Source organism: Dicentrarchus labrax, unplaced genomic scaffold (genome assembly GCF_905237075.1).
Source record: "Dicentrarchus labrax unplaced genomic scaffold, dlabrax2021, whole genome shotgun sequence".
Classification (NCBI taxonomy): domain Eukaryota; kingdom Metazoa; phylum Chordata; class Actinopteri; family Moronidae; genus Dicentrarchus; species Dicentrarchus labrax.
The window spans coordinates 11061994-11082370 of record NW_026136712.1 but is presented as its reverse complement, the minus strand read 5'-3'; the positions used below and the strand labels follow the sequence as shown (position 1 = coordinate 11082370).

Sequence of the window (20377 nt, the reverse complement as noted above, 5' to 3'; positions counted from 1 at the left end):
ATGTGCATATAAATCAGGAGCAGGAGTCCCAATGTTTTTCATCAGACACACAGCATGTTTATTAATCAGGATATTTGAGATACAAAACACATTTAGTCACAGTGACAATAAAAGGGTTATGTTGCCATACATAAGCAGCCATCATGTAAAATTGCTGTGTTATGTTAGATGCATATTTTGAGAGGAATGAGTGTTAACCTCAAATACTTGTATGTATTTGACTGCAACTATACACAAGGTATTTGGTGTTTAACATCAACTGCAAGAACAACACTATATATTGCATACACATTTTTTATTTTAATGAAATCTACTTAAGACTTTCTGTTTTATCTGCATCCATTTCAAACCACATATTATGATTAATGGACATGTTCAAGTTTACCAAACGGTATGATTATTTCTTTTATAGTATGTTCCCATTTTACCATTTCTAATCCAAAGTTAGGTCCAAATTCCTTCAATCACTTAAAGTCCTCCTCCTCAGGCATTTTTCCTTTACCATGAATCACTTAACTGTGTTCTTGTCCTTCCCAAGTTCATTCATTTAAGCTCCTTAAGTCGCCACTGTTCTTGCCTCTACAAACTTGTCCTTAATACTGTAACTCTTGCCTTCCCAAAAGAGGCACTCCGGATCACACTTCCGCCCTCATACACAGAGCTTGATGGAGTGATGGGGTGGTTGTTGCCTCGTTCCTGGACTGTCTCTTTGCTCTCCTCGCTTGAACTAAGACATTTCTTCAGCTCTTCGGATCTCTCTTTGTCCACCTTCCTGTCTTCTGATTCTTTTGCCACACTGTTTTCTTCTCTTGTTTTTGCATTTTCATCCGGGGCCTGTTCAGAGTCAGTGTCCTGAACAGGAGCTCCTTGGATAGTTTGTCTAACTTTCTCTAACTGGTTTTCGTTCCTTAAGGTGTCTTCACATTCTTTTTCAGGGATCTCTTTATAAACACAAGCCTCTTTTGCTGGACCGGCTGAGGTATTTAATGCTTTTTTGTCCTGCGTTTCCAGTGTTGAATCTTGCAGTTTGTTATTATTTGAGAAACTTTTTTCATTAACATCTGATGGCATATGCAAGCTGGAATCCGAGCTCTCCTGGTTAGAAGATCTCTCAACATTCGGTTCATCTGGCACAGATTCAGTGATTAGCAACTCTTCTTCTTCTGGTCTGGATGACGTTTGAGCATTTGAATTCCCATCATTCTTTGTTATGTCTGTGTCTGAAATACTAATGTCACATGCAATCTTATAGAAGAGTGAATGGTTCTCTTTCATTTTCTCTAAGCTTTCACTGACGGTGGACAACATTTCATTGGAATCAGTCACATCATCAGTGCATACTGGTTGGTTCTCAGTGTCTGATATCTCCTCACTGCACAATGAGTCCATGCCAGGGATCTGCAAAGGTATGAACCCTTGCCACTGGTTGGTGGAGAGGAACCACTTGGCTCTCAGATCGGAGGACGAAAAATCACTTTCGTTATCATAAGTGTCAGGTTCTTCAAGCTTTTGCTCCTCTCTATCCTTGCAACTTGTAAATCCCTTGCCTCCAACTTTCTGGTAGACTGTCACTGATGAGACATGATAGGGTGACGCTGGGCGTTTGATTTTAGTTTTGGCAACCCCTGTTTTTCCACTGTGATCCTTGAGTTGTGTTTTGTTCCCAAATTTGAGATGACTTCTAGATTTTTTGACATGCCCATCTTTTTCATTTTCATCCTGAGATGCTCCACTAGAAAGCTGAAGTTCTGCGGGACTTCTGATGTCATCGTAAGATTCACGATCTGAAAACAGTAACAGCAGAATTTGTAAGTAAGTTAGTTTAGATACTTGCATAGCTGTAGCAGATTTTTAATAGCTTATGGCCAATAAAAAAGCCATCTTTCTTCAGAAAAACAAGACTATCTCAAAACCTAGTATATAGCTGGACCAGGTATGGTCAATGTGCTCCTGAAGACATAATTGACAACTGCCTGCACCTTGCAGTAAAAGCCTCATGAGCTTTGAAGGAGCAACAGACAATGGAGAAACTCCAACACGTGACAGACCGACTTCATTACTTAGAAAGTCAAGGACAGTCTTTTGGGTTTATAGGGCTGGCCCCACTTTGATGAGGTCCATTCAAAAATGTAGTTTAATGTTGGGAAGGAAATTAAAAAAGACTAAGTAGTTTCATCATTTATCAACTTGATCTTAACTACAAGGCTTAACTTACTGATTTTGTGTTGGGAAATACGTACCTGCTTTCATCTTTTGTTTTCTAGGTGTGTCAGGGGGCACCTGATGAACTTCCCGTCCCTCCCCCCTGATCATCAGTTGGTTGTGTGAAGTAGCACTCTCTCTGACTGCACTAATAGATAGATAGATAGATAGATAGATAGATAGATAGATAGATAGATAGATAGATAGATAGATAGATAGATAGATAGATAGATCAACCAATTATTGTAGACCTAACATTTATACATACATTTAAATATAAAAACGAAAACCCCACCTTCTTATGACTCTTTCCCGTATTCGTTCCACACGTCGCAGTTTGGCTTCTCGCTGCCCAGGGGTCAGACAGAGGTCTGGGTCCATGTCAGAGGGCTGCTCCTCTGCCTGTTCAAGCAGTTTTACATTAGAATGCAGACTAAACCACAATGACATTGCCTTGAAGGATAACTATATGAATGCAGTTAATCATTTTGAGTCCAGTAATGACCTGTAGCAAATAATGTGACATAATCAACATTATTACTCATTCAGTGACAGTTGATCCTAATGTTCTGTTAATGGTCATGGAAACCTCAGGTTCCTTTTTGAACAGCTGAGACTTAACATTGTTATATTATCCTAATACTTCAGGTATATTTCTAATTGCTTATAAAAATGATTTTGAACTACACATTTTTGTGATTGGTGGTGATGATGTCTTTAACACTACCCTGGCAAATCACAGTTTTAATTACTGTAATTAGAGTTTTGTTTTTTCATTAGAGGCCTAATAAGGAGACCTGGTGTCTAACTGACTCCTAGCATGTATGTATATTGTAGGTTAGGCAACAAACTGTAAACATTTCCTTGTCTGTGAATTACAATCAGCAAGCAAAAGTAAATTATATTTGTTCAGTTTTTGATCAAACTCATTTTGTATTGGGGAAAGGTTCACTTCTATACTTTACTAAATACTTTACTGGGTTTAATGAGGTCAGAAAAAAGCAAAACTATATTTGAGGGAAATAATGGTTGATTTTGCAACTATTATTAGCATTTCTACACATACTGTGACACCTGTAGGACCCTAAACAATGAGGAAGTAAAGCCAATGTCAACAAAATACAATGAAATGAAATGACTTAAACTATAATGTATGAGACAGTGTATGGTATGGTGTATGTCACCTTTCTGAATATGCCGTGCTTTAATCATGTGAGTTTTTGATTCATTTTCTTTTGATTTCATTCTTTCTTACCCTGATATCCAAGCCCACACTTCCATTTCCTAAACCTGCTTGGTCTCGAACTTGATTCCTTGAAGTCTCAGGAGACCCAACGCTGCTCGCCTTTGACCGTGAGTCCTTCTTGGAGGACCTCAGTATTCCCTGATGCTGCTGCTGTCTGTTTGTCTTTCTAACAGACTGATCCTGGTGCATCTCTGCAGAGGACTGGTCTTGATCAGGACTCTCCAGCAACAGACGCCTGGGTGGCTTGTTCAACATTTTTTTACTCTGCTCAGCCAATCTTTGCTGCATCTCACTAGGGATCTGCTCAGGCAGTGGGTTGTCGAGCTCAGGCGGGGGATCCTCAACAGAAACCCGTCTGGCCACGAGAGAAGATGGCAGTACAGCCGTAACAACTCGTGTCACCCTGAGAGGAAAGGGGGCCTGAGGAAATACGATAGATTAGTAAATGTATACTGGCATTAAATATAATGTAGTGACTCAGTCAGTTATACTGATGAATGATTTATTAGACCTCCTCTCTTGTCTCTGAACTTTGACTCTGGGTTTGGGCAACTGGAGCAGATATAGGGGGTTTCTTCCTATTAGTCATCCTCTCCTGATTCCTCTTCATCCTCTCAATCTGCTCCTCTTCACTCATCTTCATCTTCTAGAAAAGATATAGGCTGCTGTATGAGTCACGTATGATTATTATGGCTGTGTGTTTTCATCTATTTGTGCAGGGGTGTATTCATGCATGAGTATATATATATAGATATATATATATACAGTATATACTATATATGTATGTATGTATGTATGTATGTATGTATATATGTATGTGTGTGAGCATGTGAAAAAGAGGGGGTTGGGTGGCACAAATGGCGAGACTGAGCTACTATTCTGAGACATGAGCCTTTGCCTCCCCCTCTTGCCTAGAACCGGCACTGCAACATGCCCTAATTGCAAGGAAGATGAGAGAATCAAAGAATTGGAATTTGATTGCAATGAGGAAAAATCTTGCTTCTATATTCGGAGCGTTTTGGATCACATTGCTTACACCCAGATATAGTTAAAGAGAAAACTGTGAGGAATCAAACCTTGGTTGACGGGTTTGTTGTGTCTGGTGGGATCCACTTTGAACCAGGCTGAGACTCTAAAGATGAAATGAAAATAGAGGAAAGAGGAGGAGAAGGGTAGAGGGAGTGAGACAGGATGGGGTGGGAGGAGAGAGTGACAGGAAGAAAGAGAAACAGGAAATATGAGGGTGGAGGACAAAACAAAGCCACTAGGTACTAAAAGGCTGTTTATTATTAGATGTGTCAGAAAATATTAATCTACAGGCCATTGTATTAATATCACGCCTTATATTTGTAATGAATATATCTGTGCCAACCGAATGAGTCTTTCTGTGCTTTCACATTAAGGAGGTCAGGCTGGCTGTTTCCTCTTCTCTGTACAGGATCAACAGTGTGGCTGTAGATTCCCTGAAACATAAGTAGAGATAAAAAAAAAAAGTAAGAAATGTGTCAAACTTGATAATATTTGAGATTTGATGATGTCAATATTTCACACCTCATACGGTGACTCTGTCCAGCCGTGGCCCTGATCCCTGCTCTCGTGGCTTTCCTGTAACTCCTGGGGTAACGGTGGACGAACTGGTGGCTCTTGTTCGACATCCTGCAGGAATCATTGTCATAAGGGATATGATGAAAACTGTGAAGCTATGATAGATCTTCCATAACAGATTGATAAATATTGATACTGCATATCTCAACATAATTTAGAGATATCAGTCCTTGAGAGGATAGACAACACAACTGGTCACCCCAACAGTCAAACTGCATTTTTTCAGAGTCCTGAATAATAACTGAATGAAGGTAGAAAATGGTACAGACTAGATTCTGTATATGGATCATGCTGTTTCACTATGGTAAATTATTAGCTCAGTAGCCTGACATCATGACAAACTCCACTTATCAGAGTAGATCATATAAAGCCATCACAGTGGTACACTAATAAATTAGCAGTAATAGAAGATTTACAAGAAATGTAGTACAATTTAAAGCACCACAGACCTGTAAGAAAACACCTGTAGGACTCAAAAGATCTAGTCAGCAAATGCCAGAGGATGGCTTTAACCTTTGCCTTGACAATTCCATGTTTGTTCATAAGCAGAGAGCAAAAGCCAGGGGTCACTGACAAAGGACGGGAGTCGTACCATTGGCAGTCCACTCTGCAGCCTCTCTGTGGGGGAGCCAGGCGATCCAGGATGTGGAGTTGTCGGCTGGAAAGCTGAGGGGGAGACAGAAAAGGTCAGAGTGTTGACACTGTTTGACTATTGTCAGGTTGCATGTGCATAATCAGGATTAACCAGTCAGCTTTGTGCATTGGTGGCCTCAAATGGAAGGAAGAAGCAAAGAAGTCACTGTCTGAATTTAAAAGACTTCAAAACCAAAATGAATGTAATATGACATCACCACACTATTCAGACCTTAGACTTACATTTCTTATTGGCTGATGAAGGTGAAGGTGATGAAAAGATTACACATTGTACTTAACTCATGATTTATTCAAGAGAGTGTGCAAAGAGGATCTTTTACAATTTGGCTGAACTGAGTGTCTCCTGGGTTGAACCCTTTGCTTTAGGCTGAGAAGATTGTATTTTAACATATAATATTGCCTGGTTTATTCTGAATACTGCTAATAATCCTCTGAAAGACAAACAAAACTAAAGAAACCACCACACTGTAAAAAACTGTTCTCTACAGTCATAATTATACAGCATAAAATTCCAAACAAGCCTCAGACTCTACGCATTACAGCAAGGGAGAGCTGATGCTTACTGTGGTGCCTCTGTAGTCCCAGCAGGAAGCGGAAGTGATCCCTGTTGATCTTTAGTCCAGCCAGGATGTCCTCCATCATCCACAGCTCTCTCTGGGCCTGGGACTGCTCCTGTTAAAAATAATCTTCAGACATGAGCCTTAAGGATCTGTAGAAAGATCTTTGTGACTTTAAGGTCAGGAGCTATAGTCACTCATAGAGTTTATTATTTACCATTTCCCACAAGCGTGAGGTGGAGAAGTTTTGCAACAGATGCACACCATATATATGCTAACCAAGCTTAATATATTAGTGAAAAAGTATCCAGTTTGCAGTTTAAAAATACCTGTGGCACTCCAAAATTGCAGATGTGCTGAAGGTGAGAACGGATAACCGACAGTTCACTCTCCATTCTCTCATATTGACTCCAAACCCTCTCCATTTCCTGAATAAATAAATAAATAAATAAATAAATAAAATGAGAAAATTATATAATACTCATGTCTGGTTCACTATCCTCTGGATTATTACATACCAAAGATACATCACACATTCGTGCCCGGATTGTGACCAGCTCCTCCTGGAGCAAAGCCTTCTGAGTTAGTGCTTCTTCCTGGGCCCTGGGCCCCTGACTTTTCCACTCCTCCAGCTGAAGTCTGGACACCTCTAACGCACAATGGACACTGTCCTGCAACAGGAAAAAGATTTTACAGTTTCTATTCTTATAACACTAACAATCTGTTTGCTATTGCTATGTGGCCAAAAAGACAGAATACAGTAAAAAGGGGTATTTTAGTATGTTTTCATGGGCTGACTACAACAAAAAACATTCAACTGTATTTGTATTTTTTGAGCTAGAGTTCACGTCAAGTTATTTGGTTAGTTTGAATTTTGGAATTGTGTGGGACTTAACTAAATCCATCAGCTCACCTACACATCCAATGCATTACTTTTCATAAATACATTTATTGGTCAGGAATCTAAATAGCTTCAAATGTATAGCATGAGGTAATGACTGACCTTATCCATTTGTAGCTGGGCCAGTTCTAAGGACAGAGACTGTAGCAGCTTGTCACACCCACACAACCTTGTCAGCACAGCCTGAGGAGGGAAAATCAAACTGATGTCTACTTAGAGAGAAATGTGTAAAAGATGATAAATAACTGCAGTGACAGTGAAGAGCCATGTTACAACATATGAATACTTACATCTGCATCACTTTCAAGAGGCCTGATTGGTGGGGTTTCCCTCGGGTCAGGCTTTGGGGACTGAAATGCATTGAGGTCATCATTTTGTTAAACAGTACTTACAGTGTAAGTGTAAGTGTTTTTTTACATTGCTTCATCCTGTTCACCAGATTGTATCAATATGAGATTTAATGAGATCTTCTTTTTTTAGGAAATACTCTGTGTTCACTACAGTTAATACATATTTAAATGTAGATTAATGCTTGAGTCTTAATGCTGAGACTGAGCAGTTGTCTTTTAAAAGAGCACAGCACAAGCTTAACATGAGACAAGAGAGAGTTTCGTCATGAATTTGAGGGCAAATTAATTAGAATTCATTTTCATAACATACATTTATGACTTATGACAAACATCTGCTTAATGTAAGACTCATGTAGCAGAACTCATGATAATTGGATAAAACACACAGATAAAACCACAGTTAAACACAATAAAAATAATAGGCACAATATATGATTTATTAGTTACACAAGAAGAATTAGTGACAATATAGTACATTGACATGGACATAAAACGAGTTGGGCACATAACAGTGTGGGACAGTATCACAAAACACTGTTTCTCACAATGATAAAAATTAGTCACTTTGTTAAAAGTCAGTTAAAGACGACACCACAGCACAAACAACATTTTTGAGGAGACGCACAAATACACATAACAATAAGTTGTCGTATCACACAAGACAACATAAGGAACACAGAGCGCAGCAGAACGGGTTGTACCATAGCTGGCGGTAGCACACAAACAGATAAATTGCTGCGGTGATGGTGATGATGGTGGTGGTGGTGGTGGTGTGGGTTGTGGGGAGCATGTGCAGCTCTCGATGATGGGGGCAAAGGGGGTAGTAAGTCTGCATGTGCCCCCGTAGAGTAGCTCTGAAGGAAGAGACAGCATGTATATGAAAAGAACAGACAACACAAGGCATTATACAGAAAATACTGTGCTACTATACAGGTAACAAGTAAAATCCATCTTATTCAAAAATCTGTCTGTAGGTTTTACTCAGTAAAAATCAGATGGTTTTACTTTACTCCGTAAGTGTGATGTGGTGCACACTGGTCTGGATGTTTTACTGTGAATGTAGTGTTCATACTATAATCACCTTTCCTAAAGGTCTTCTCCCACTCGATGTATGATGGACAGAACCATATGTAGGTGTAGGCTGTTAACAATGAAAAAGACAAGGTGTGTTAAAAGGGTACTCCAGCGATTAAGTATTATAATATAGTATAAGCACCTCCATAGAAGGGGGACTCACAAGAGACAAAGAATGATCTAAATGGAAGCAGGAGTGAATTCCTGACTTTAGGTCTCTGGTATGAATCAAGCTCGAAAAACATGGGATCTTACATTTCCCATAAAGCAACTTATATCATCAAAGTTATTTTTATTTCAAACCTTGGAAATCTTCCTCCAGGGCCACAGAAGACACCACTGTTTCTACAGGCTGTCTTTATGAGAAGTAAACTGTGTGAATGTGTGAAACTGTGCCCCTTTAAAGCAAATTACATCACATTTGGACAACAACCCTAAAATCCATCCTTAAGCATGTATATATGTGATAAAACAGTATATAATGGTAACATTTATTTGAAATAAATGTTGTTTTTAAATGTGGTTTATAAATATACCTTTGTAAAATTAACACATTTACTTACAAATTGTGGATAATGCAGTTTCTGTTTTATGTCTGCACACATTTAAACAAGCAAACTTAATTGAAGGAAATACTTTTTTGACTTTGAAGTGAATTGTTAAAACAGAAATCAAAGCTGTACCTTTCATAGCACTTTTATATGAACAGGAATCCCATTATTATTGACTGATTCTTTTAAAAACGACTAATTATACAACAACAAGAGATTAACAACATATTAGCTTTTGTACGACATGCTGAACCCAGGCTATTGGAGTGTATTTTCTGATCAAGATAAACCAGACCTTGCTTAGGTTCTGCCACCTTTCCGTGACTGGAGTGTTTGGAGTGGATTTGAACTCCAGCTTAGGTGAGGCAGGTGCGTAGTAAAGCATCTGGGGCACCATGACGGAGTCATCATGAGGTCGAATGTCAACCCTTCCCACTGGCGTGTGAGGTCGTGATCCCAGCTGACCTCTTGAGGTCAAAGAACCTGTTCCCATCGTTTCTGTCTGCATGGGTGGCGTGTTTTGGCCAGGAAGAGAATCTTCCTCTTGGTGTGGACCACAAACTCTTCTTCTGCTAAAATCAGGAGGGCTGGGTGTTCTGTTTGAAGAGAGAACAGAACAAAATGCCAAAGCTGGGACCTTTCTCAGATGATTTTTTTCCTGTTAAGTAAACCACTGGGATTTAAATATGCGCCTTTCACACACAGAGATGAGTTGACAACCTGCTGTTTCTCTGACGCACACTCCGCCTCCCCCTGCGCTCCGAGTGCGACGTCCCCATCCTCCCACCACTGAGCTGACTCGGTTCACTCAAAGTCCTGCTGACGTGTCTGTGCCTTTGGGAGGGACCCTCTCCATCAGAGGGGGGTTTAGGAAAGTCCACTGATTCACTGCTGCCACCTATCTGTGTGAAATCCTGATAACTTGAGCAACGCCTGAAAGGATCAGCAATGCAGCAAAAAAGGGTCACCAAGTGCAATCGTGGAAAATGTTGGATATTCAGTGTTTAACACCGTATGTCTGCAGTGAATAGTGCTGTACCTGCTTAGCGAGCCGTCTGCTTCCATTGAAGCAGACTGACTGAGGGCTCGGACCCAACCCAACATGTCCTCCTGAGTGTCAGCACTGAAAAAATAAGAGCGCATTCCCTGGTGCACCACCTAGATTTAAACACAGATTTTTCACAACATCACACTGTTATTAGTCCCCTCATAAAGGATCAATGTTCTTTGAGTTACAAATGTACTGTAGCTCAAGTGAAGAATCATGTTTTTCGTGATGTGCGTGAAGTTGATTTGAAGTTAACAGATTGAATAAACCAGTGTCTAGGAATAATTCGGATACTTTGCTTAAGTAAAAGTACTACACCACACTGTAAGCTCTGCAAGCTAAATTCCTGCGCTGAAAATGTTAAATAAAAGTATGTAAGTATGATCAGGGAAATGCACTTAAAGTATTAAAGGTAAAAGTAATAAAAATGTCCGCTGTGACTGTTGTAGTACACTATTTATATCATTAGATTATTATTACTAATGCTGCATTCATATAAAAGCAGGATTTTGCTGTTGTAGTTTATTCATTTTAACTAAGTTGTAGGACTGCAACTATTGATTTTTTTTAAATAATGGATTCATCTGTGGATGATTTGATCTATTAATTGATTTAAATTCAGAAAAAAAAGTTTACATTAGAAGAATGAGTAACCATTAGCGATACCTTGAAGGTGAACTTTCTGTTCTTGCATTCTCGTGGTGTGCAGAACAGGATTTTGTAGCTCGGGAGAGGGATGCTGCCCAGCACTGATTCTTCTCTACTGTCTGGTGGGGAACAGAAAATAAGTGAACAAAAGAAGAGATGCATTGTTGTACAATCACACATGAGTGTGTGAAACACAAAGCACTGGCTGGGCTACAAGTGTACCTTTATAGTAAAACAGACAGTAGTTGGAGAGGACAAACCACCTTCTCTTCCATAGCTTCAAACCAGAGCTATCCTGCAGAAGGGAGATTAATTAGGAGCGCCTCTTTGCAGTCACACGCTCTTCAAAATGCAATGATGAAGTTGTAAAATGTTAAGTAGGCCATGTTTGGAAAATTACCTTCTTGTTGAGCCATCCTCTGATGATGACAGGACAGTTGGGATCCCTCTTGGCCGCCTGACATCTTTTCCCAAATGTTTGCACCTTTCCATCACTTTCCTGAAGATACATTTTTTATACATTAACAGTGTCACAATTATCCCTCAACATGTGCACATCATGACAAGATAGCCAGGCAAACTTAAAATGAACCTTTACGACAGGAAAGTAGGAAATAGTGGCCACGCTGGATGTTTGGCTTACTCTGTCCTGGTCATCCATTCTGCAGAGGAAACAGAAAAATTTAGACTATAGTTGAAAACAGCCAGATACCCACTCACGTGAAAACGCAAGGAAGACAAGTTGATGAGAAAAGTCACAAATATTTGTCAGAAATGTCAGAGCTGGATGCAAATGTCAAATTTGAAATGTCATATCTGTTTTATTAAGTTATTAAGTTTTATATTGATTACAACCAAAGTGTAGCTCTAACTTTAACCAGTTATTTTATACAGGTGTGTCTATTAATAAGAATGTATTGCTTCATACAAGGTCATAATTACTTATGGTACACACAAACACACAAAACAGCAATCAAGTCAAGAAAACACATAATAAAAAGATCCACACCTGTACAGTTATAGTTTACCACAACTTCTGAGAAAATACTTCTCTACATCGGAACTCATTTTGAATGAACTGGTTGCAACTAGTTGCTCTGAGTGAGGCCTTACCAATACAATCTGAACCAGAGTCTCTGTAGAAGCAGTCAGTCACTCCCATGAACAGCACCCAGTAACCTCCGAGCACACATATGCCACATTCCCATATAGTTGAGATTTTTTCCTAGTCAACTGTTCATCCGTTCGGAGACTTGGTGTTGTGCTCTCCCACTTCGAGCAAAACTCTCCCACAATTCTATTCTGAGCCATAACAGGCCGGTGTGCATCCCCACCATGAAACTGACAGGTGACAGCTGCGTCGCCGTGGTAGCAGGGAGGGGCCCGGGACAGTGTGAAAACCAATCTGGCAGCAGGGACGGGCTGGTATGAGAGACTGAGAGGGTTTTGGAATGTGTCCCAAACTGCAGAACTGCAGCGTGGACGGCAGAGGACAGACAACCAAGATAAAAGAGTGTGGAGAAGGGGGGAAGTAAAGTGGCATGTTGAAGACAAATGTGCAGGGAGGGGTGGGGCTCACTGTGTCACAGGTTTGTGCTTTTCTGTAGAGTCAGGGTGTCTCTTCAGGGTTTATCAGCATATTTGCATGTGTACATCAGGTCACATGTTTCGTGCACCTGCACCTACTCTATAAGCCACATAGTTTTTATATATATATAATTAACTTTGTTACTAATGCATAAGCATATATTTATAGAAATTTAAATTCTGTTATTCAATCATAGTTCACATTTTTGTCATTTAACTTACAGTTTAGGCCACTCAGATGTCAGGTCAGTATTTTAGATGTGTGATATATATTTGTTTCTATTGTTTTTTATTGTGTTGCCAGGTTCTAATAATGAAATGGGAAATTAGATCTGATCTATCTTCTTAAATTACTATTTTTATACTTGAATTAGTACTGCTATTACTATATAAAGTACCATTTTCTTTATAAATTACAGCAAACATCTATTCCTCCTATGTATATATTGTGCTAATCTACTTTCTTACTGTATTTATATATGCATGTATTTAAAGAGTTTATATACTACTAATACTGCACAACTGAGTTCACATCTTACATTTTTCTACTTTATGTCTAACTGCTTGTACAGTATTGTACTGCATGTACTTGTTTGTACTAGTGCATGTTTACATATTGCTACTACTAGTAGTATGCAGTATGTGAGTGTATGTTTAATAATGTAATCACTTCATTTACAAATTCACTAGACTACTGAAAACAACTGTTATTAAGATTTTCTGATTCTCAGCTACTTTAGATTACACCTGCATGCTGTACTTGCCTTAGCTTCTTTTATACAGCTTATCTAAACTGTACAGTTTATGGTGACCTCCATGAAACAGCAATACAGATGTACTTGAAGATAAAAATTCATGAGAAACACTAGCGTCGACAAGCACTCGTGGGTGACCCAGGGGTTCGACATGGTTTAGCTGCCCCAATCTATGGCAGTATCAACCACAATCCTCCACAAGTGAGACACAGAGTAAATAAAAAAAAACAATAAAGTCTTTGTAAGCGATGCAAGCAGAGTGTAACAACCTCATAGCTGCTGGGGGTTACGTGGGTGTTGTGAAACATTTGGAAAATCTCCTTCTTAATCAGCGGGGGTCACTCGCTCGGGGAGGAGAAGACTTAAAATGCTAAAGAGGGATGGAGGGGAGGACAAATGGAGGGTCTGTGTGCCACACAGAGTGTGCTTTGTGGTGCCCAAGGACTCTGGAGCATCATGTGAAGTTGGACACAGAGCATGTTGAATACATCGGCCCAGAAAATATCCTCCCTCTCCATCAACAAAAACATTTGCATGTCTCCTACATTCTCATGTCTTTGAATGTCAACAAAATCATCAGTATACGTTTGACCTTGATAAGTAAAGTAGTGACGTAAGGCACTGCCTCAGTAACTAATTTGACCTCCTGAAAAGATTGCCTAATGAGAATACTGGTTCTGTACACAGCATATTTCATACGGATTTACACGGTAAAGCTGGACTATAGGAGGAATACAAGTTGCTGGGTAGATACAGCTGGGATATCACAGCCTGGCAAAGCTGAGAAAAAGTCTCCCAGTGGGCCTGTAATAGTCCAGCCACAGATAATACAATAATCACATTGCTGCTTTACAGTACTGTTCACCTTGAGCGACATAGTAAACTGATCATAAACTTATCAAATAAATGGAAAAACAGGATTAATAAAGTATTAAAAGGAAACAGAAATACTAAAATACACTCAAATATCTTTCTGTTAATCTTTCTGTAGTTTTTAATTGTTTAAACAGAATTACATGAGACATAAATAATAATAAATGCCATATTGCTGTACCTGACTAATTGTGCCCGCCTGCTGACTGCTTCAAGCTCCATCATTTGGCACGCTTCCTCACAGCATCTCCTCAGGCTTGGCTGCCCTCTTCCTGGCTACCACAAGCTCCTGTTGCCCAAACACTCTCTTGCTATACTCCTCTTCTCTCCTTGTACGTGTGAATTTCCCTCTCTGTTTCTCACTCCTTCCCTCCGTTCTGACTTGCAGCAGTGGTGTTTGTCCGGTGATCTACCTACGCTGGCTGTTAACACTCTCACTGATTTTCTGTCCTCTAACAGTGCACTCTCTGTGAGCCCCTTCTTTCTTCCCCCCCCTCTTCTTCTTCTTCTTCTTCAGCGTCCCTCCCTCTCACCCTGCCCTTGACAGCCTCTCTGTCTCTTGCTGAGTGTGGGTTTGTGACTTGGGAATTCACAAAAAACAGCTGTTCTCCCATTCTTCTTCTCTGCCCTTTGCATTATTTGAATTTCAATTCTCAGCTATTTGGATCTGGCTTCCTGACGATAAAAGATTTGGATGTCAGTCTTGTATTATCACTCTTAATAAAGGCCTTAACATCCGGAGTATGAAGGGTTCACTATGACATCTGTGTGCAAAGGCTCAAAAGTTTTGTTTCACTGGCAAACTGATAAACAGAAGACTACAAAACAGCAAATAAACACACTAAAATGACTTAAATTATATTTTGAGCAGAAGGAAAATAGTCCAGGTTGGATTAAAAATAGGATATTTGGATAGCATTGATTTATTACAAGTTTAGAAATTGTAAACTAAAGAATCTCTGACAAACCTACAGTTTATTGTGAAGTACACCCATAAATCTGTAGTTAAGATATCTATTGTAGTATTTAAATATCAGATATAATCACATTGTTTTATAATTAGTAAGTCTAGACTTCAAAGGTTTACATAATTAGGCAAAAGCCTTCTCCCAGATGGTGGGCTCTTAGTTAGGTTTTCTGCTGCACTGAGTCAGCGTCTTGTGGAGTTCTTCTTCAAATATTCTCAAGATAGAAACTGAAGTACCTCTAATACACTCCACGTGCTGCAGTACAGCAACAGAGATGGTGCTTCACTAATCCAGCTTTAAGAAAGCAGGTTTACAGTGCTTTAAGGTGAGAAGAGCAAGAGCGTTTTCAGTCATGAATAATATCAAAAACCTCGACAGAAAGAAAAGCACTCAAAGGAAAAGTGAAAGCTCATACTCAGCAGCGGGCCACGACAGATGCCTCAGGAGAGCTGGCATTATTGCTGTACAAGAGGAAGATATCAAAGGAATTTTAAGAGCTATGATAAGAACAACGAGATAGGAGAAAAGTCAAGTCTAAAATTACTCTCACAGGACAGCAGCCACTGGCACTATATTTAAATGTATGAATAAAGTGGTGAAAAATACACAGCGTATTGATCGAAACCCTTGAGACATACTGTAAATACAGCAAAAAAACACTCAAACCATTGCTCAACAGTCGAATAGTAATCATGCCATCATATAATTAGTATCTCACATGTTCAGACCATTTGGTTTTTAGCAGGAAGGTCGTGACCTCGAATGCCCAGGATGTCCGGTTCTCACAGGGGACGAATCAGTCTGCCTCCAGATATTTATGACCCCTCCGTTTTAGCATACTACACAATCAGCCCCATTGACTGACAGCTGGCATGGCTACTTATCATCTCCTGTTACGCAGTGGACAACCTGTGGAGCACTCTTGAAGCAGGAACAGGGGTTTCAATGCTCATGGGAAATGTGGTTCTTAACAAAACACAGCTAGCTGGTGCCAGAGCACGATCCACATTAACCTGTAATATATGAAGCCCCAAGTTGTTCAATAACAGATAAAAGATGAGACATTTTTAAATAGGTAATAATATGCTGGATTAAAGTCCTTTAAATGAACCGATTAACTGAAATGTTAAGCATTAATGAAATTAAATTTCATTAAAGTCATTTATATTTCAAAATGTCACTTTTTTCTCACTTAGTCTGCACAGAGCTGTTTGTCTTTCTCTGAGGAATATATTTAGAATCACAACACTGTCAAGGTTCTATTACTACTGGCTCCTCACATTGATGCCAAGGAAAGATCTATACTTTAAAGGTCCAGTGTGAAACATTTAGGAGGATCTATGGGCAGAAATGGAATATAATATTCATAGGTATATTTGCATTCGTGTATAATCACCTGTTTATAGGAATCATTATGTTTTTGTTACCTTAAAATTAGCTGTTTGTATCTACAGAGACACGGGTTGCTTTTCATGGAGTCCGCCATGTTTCTACAATAGCCTAGAAGGGACAAGCCAACTGGTTCTTGGGGAGGCTGTGGCTCAGGAGGTGAAGGAGGTCATCCACTAATCAGATACTGAACCCCTAAATTGTTCCTGATGCTGTCGGTGTGTGAATGTGAATGAATGAGTTAGTTTCTGTTTGTGATGAGCCTCTGCCATCACTGTATGTGTTTATGAATGGGTGCATGTGGCATGCAGTGTAAAACCTCTTTGAGTTGACAGAGGACTAGAATGGAGCTATACAAGTACGGTCCATTTACATTTACATTTTTGCATTTTTACATGCCACTAAATCCTACACACTGGACCTTTAAGCTGCCCTAGTTAGCTAGCTAGCTAGGTAGGTAGCATGTAGCCTTGTTAAACTGAATAAATGGAGATTTGTTTCGTGTGTATTTGCAGCAGCCACTAGTTGGTCGATTCCTTTTATGTTGAGGATATTGTTTTCAACTGGAGCTAACTGGTCAAGACTTAGTAGCAGCCCTGCTAATTGAGGCAGGGGGGATGCGATTGGCTGTCTGACTGGTGACAACTCCACTGTTAAAAAAAAGTGACTTTATGAAAGAAAATGTGTTATTTTTTATATTGCAATGTATTTTGCAATTGTTCTTACATAATGGCTTAATTATTTATTTGGTATTGACCAATCTGGAGTTCCAAAGTTATGCAATCTTTATAATCCTTTTTCATTTTAATTCTCACAGATAGACACACAAATGATCAATCAAAGCAACCAGATTTCATACTGTGTATGAAATGTTTTACATTTGTTTTGTACAGACAACAAGAATCCAGCAGGTGGAGCCATTTACTAACTTTGTACAGCTTCTACTTCTACTAACTGTCTTACAAAAATGATTCAAATCAATGGGTAATATATATCAAATGTGCCTAAACTACACAGAAAAACTTTATGATGTTACAGTGCAATGTTATAGTAGAATATGTATATAGAAGCCAGAGCTAACATGTCTGGCTTGTAATGCTTCACTTTTCACAGAAGGTGATGCTGTTGTCTTCAGTAATGAAGAATACCATCGACCAAACATGGTTGTTTACAGGAGAATGGACAAATTGAAGAAGTATTCAGATTCAGAACACATAGCAAAATCACATTACAAACAGAGGTCCTGTCCTGAGCTTAAAATGTTACTGAAGTAAAACTGTAAATTGAAAGTATTGTAAGAGAATACCTAAAATATGAAGCTCCTATGGTCAGTAATATTACTGACTTTACTTCATATTCTTGGTGTATACAGTAAGCTCATCACTGTTTCTTTATGTTTAAATGTAATCTGCAGAGTATAGGTAACTGTCAGATATTGTACATGTAGCAAAAGAAACAAGTACAATATTTAGATGAAATGTAGTGGAGTCTGACTATGAAGTAGCATTAAATAGAAATACTAAAATACTGTGTAAGCACCTCAAAATTGTACTTGAGTACAGCACTTTAGTGAAGTACTTGGTTAGTCCCCCACCCCTGCAAATTTGTATATAAAGATATAGAAACAATTAACTGGTGTATTACCAGAATCCGCATGTATTAATGTTTTTCTTCATGGATTAAAGATTATAAAGGTTAACTGCTTAATATACTGTAATTACTGTACATCACTACATTTTTGTTTTGTTATTTTAATACAATTAGAACCAGACACCTAAACACAGATTTGATTGTTTATTAAGTTAAACATAATCTTCAGTAATATTTGTTGATGATAATGTGTAACAAGCCTAGATTTTAAATCATGATGAAAAAGAAGAAATATTTTTTTTTATTTTTTCATAAATAATTCAAGCACTCCTATAATGTGTATGAGCACACCGGAAGTTTATATTTAAGGTCACCCATAAAAACCCAGTTATCATATGGTTTGTTATATTCAAACGAGTAGATTCTCTCCTTTCAATGGAACCTATTTTAAACTATACCAGTGGTGTCAAAAAACAGAAAAGCAACAGTAGACCACAACCAGACCTTGACCCAGTATTCCAGCGTCATGTACTGTATGCAATACAGGAGCACTACATGTCCTAGATTGCTATCTGTAATTATGAGCAGGACAACAGGCACACTGAAGGTTAATGAGAGTGGTGTGAGGGTTCTGTACATACACAGGCAAGGGAAAGAGAGCAGCATGTAACTGGTGCTCCCACCAGGCCATGCAGACATTTTGAACGCGGGCCAGTAGCTACATGACAGTAAATCTGCCGGGACCAATAGTGTCAGAATAAATGAGTGCTGCATATCATCGATAGGGCGGTGTTGGACCAGATGGGAATAATATCATGAGAGAGCATTGAGTTGATGCAATTTAGAACAAGCTACTGAACACAACTCATCGAGCTGGTGCACATGAAGACGTGAAGACACTGAAATGAAGACAATGGAGGAAAACAGATTTTTATCTTTTAATACTGTTAATAAATTATACATTTGACACTTTATTTCTTTCACTGTCGAATGTATGTTCATCAGAAAGACCAGAAGACACTTTGTTTTGCTGTAAAACATTTAAAGATGGATTTAAAGTTTTTATTCTCTTGTGTTTAGATTGTGTATAAATCAGTGCACAAAGCAGCTTGAAATGTGGGACGCTCTCCCCTCCAACCTGTATGTCATGCTATATGTGTCACTTATATAGCTTATACCACTTTGCTCATGACACACGCTTAGAGTTACCACTCACTCACATGCCTTGCATTTGCTCATCCAGATACATCACATCCAGATACAAACATGGCGCTCTTAGTGTGATTATTCTTGGATCATGGTCTCCAGTTATGTTTTCTTTGCTCCACGATGGATGTTTGTCGTATAGGTTTAACTGTCGAGCTTACGGACCGTAAATTCACACCCATACTCATCGCAGGAACCACGACATAAATCTTAGGTGCGCTTTAGCAGTTATATATACAGTTATGTAACTATGTATTTGTTCTTTTACCATTTACCATCAGGCCTCAAATACCTTCATAGCTAGAATTAACCTTGAAATAAGTTTGGACAGCAATAAAATGGCAGAACTGTAAAAGATATGCTAAACAACCTTTTCAATCATGCAACAACAAAACTAGCACAAATAGTTTTTTTAACCCCTTGACACCAAAATTAGGCAAACATGACTCATCTGGTCTGTTGTTGTTGTTTTTTTTTCAATATTTGTGTGACCAAAATACATATTCTACATATAACATCTCCCTCAAAAATAGATTTCCAAACATTCTCATTTTTATATGCCTCATTTAGTTTCTATAAAAATTCTGTTTTTGTGTTATTGCCGCAGGAAGAGTGATTCCCTGTAATCTGGTACTTTTGTCACGTATAGAGGACCACATTTAAACTCTGAGTTGCATTACCATTTAGGGTACACATTATTTTAAACAGAAACTATTTTATGGCACACTTAACATTTTACATGTAACTGTTATTTCTCTATTACAATATTGCTGTTTTACAAAAGATTTACAATTTGATTACAGTTACAGTATGTGAAAATGTATCTAGCCTACTATTACATATAATCAAATTATCCTACTTTTTACAGTAGCTAGCAAACATTAGGTTGTCATATAAGTTGTAGAATATCCAGGATGGGACAAACAAAACACTGGTTCTAGATGCAAATAAACAATCCTACACAATGAACCTCTAATGATAAATGACACATTAACATAACAAACTTCAAATAAAGCTAATATTTATCATCAAACATAACAGAATAACATACTTTTTTGGCCCCTTGGGGGAAGCATAGAGAAGTTATGAACATCATCTTTTAAGTTGATATGGCCAACGTGTTAGAAAACAGTTGCTTATTTACACATCCAGCAGTTATGGAGCAACATTATC

At 38.7% G+C, this 20377-nt stretch overlaps 1 protein-coding gene across 8 annotated transcripts; it reads right to left on the bottom strand.

Moving 5' to 3' along the window:
* Window positions 1-32: 32 nt before the first annotated feature.
* On the bottom strand, window positions 33-14527 carry si:ch211-234p6.5 (pleckstrin homology domain-containing family A member 4). 8 transcript variants are annotated; one of them, XM_051418316.1, is made up of 24 exons: window positions 14233-14524; window positions 11429-11498; window positions 11237-11335; window positions 11059-11131; window positions 10855-10955; window positions 10180-10298; window positions 9861-10073; window positions 9436-9736; window positions 8597-8656; window positions 8217-8369; window positions 7456-7515; window positions 7268-7348; window positions 6783-6935; window positions 6594-6692; window positions 6271-6379; window positions 5646-5719; window positions 5000-5104; window positions 4821-4911; window positions 4525-4580; window positions 3960-4091; window positions 3458-3868; window positions 2498-2604; window positions 2241-2350; window positions 33-1784 (listed from the first exon to the last, which is right to left on the bottom strand). In XM_051418316.1, the coding sequence occupies exons 1-24, from the start codon at window positions 14274-14276 to the stop codon at window positions 580-582; spliced, it is 4026 nt and encodes a 1341-aa protein (XP_051274276.1). In that variant the 5' UTR covers window positions 14277-14524; the 3' UTR covers window positions 33-579. The 8 variants fall into 8 exon arrangements, with proteins under 8 accessions (XP_051274276.1, XP_051274275.1, XP_051274278.1 ...); XM_051418315.1 differs by having other exon boundaries at window positions 3960-4094; window positions 14233-14523; XM_051418318.1 differs by having other exon boundaries at window positions 3960-4094; window positions 11480-11498; window positions 14233-14523.
* Between the last annotated feature and the right edge of the window lie 5850 nt (window positions 14528-20377).

Bases quoted from the DNA above. Each gene is read 5' to 3' on its own strand.
- si:ch211-234p6.5 (XM_051418315.1), bottom strand. From the start codon at position 14,276: ATGATGGAGCTTGAAGCAGTCAGCAGGCGGGCACAATTAGTCAG. The intron at 10,074-10,179 runs GTACAGCACTAT...TGATCCTTTCAG, and splicing joins GCAGACGGCTCGCTAAGCAG to GCGTTGCTCAAGTTATCAGG. The intron at 8,657-9,435 runs GTCTGGTTTATC...CATTGTTAACAG, and splicing joins GGTGGCAGAACCTAAGCAAG to CCTACACCTACATATGGTTC.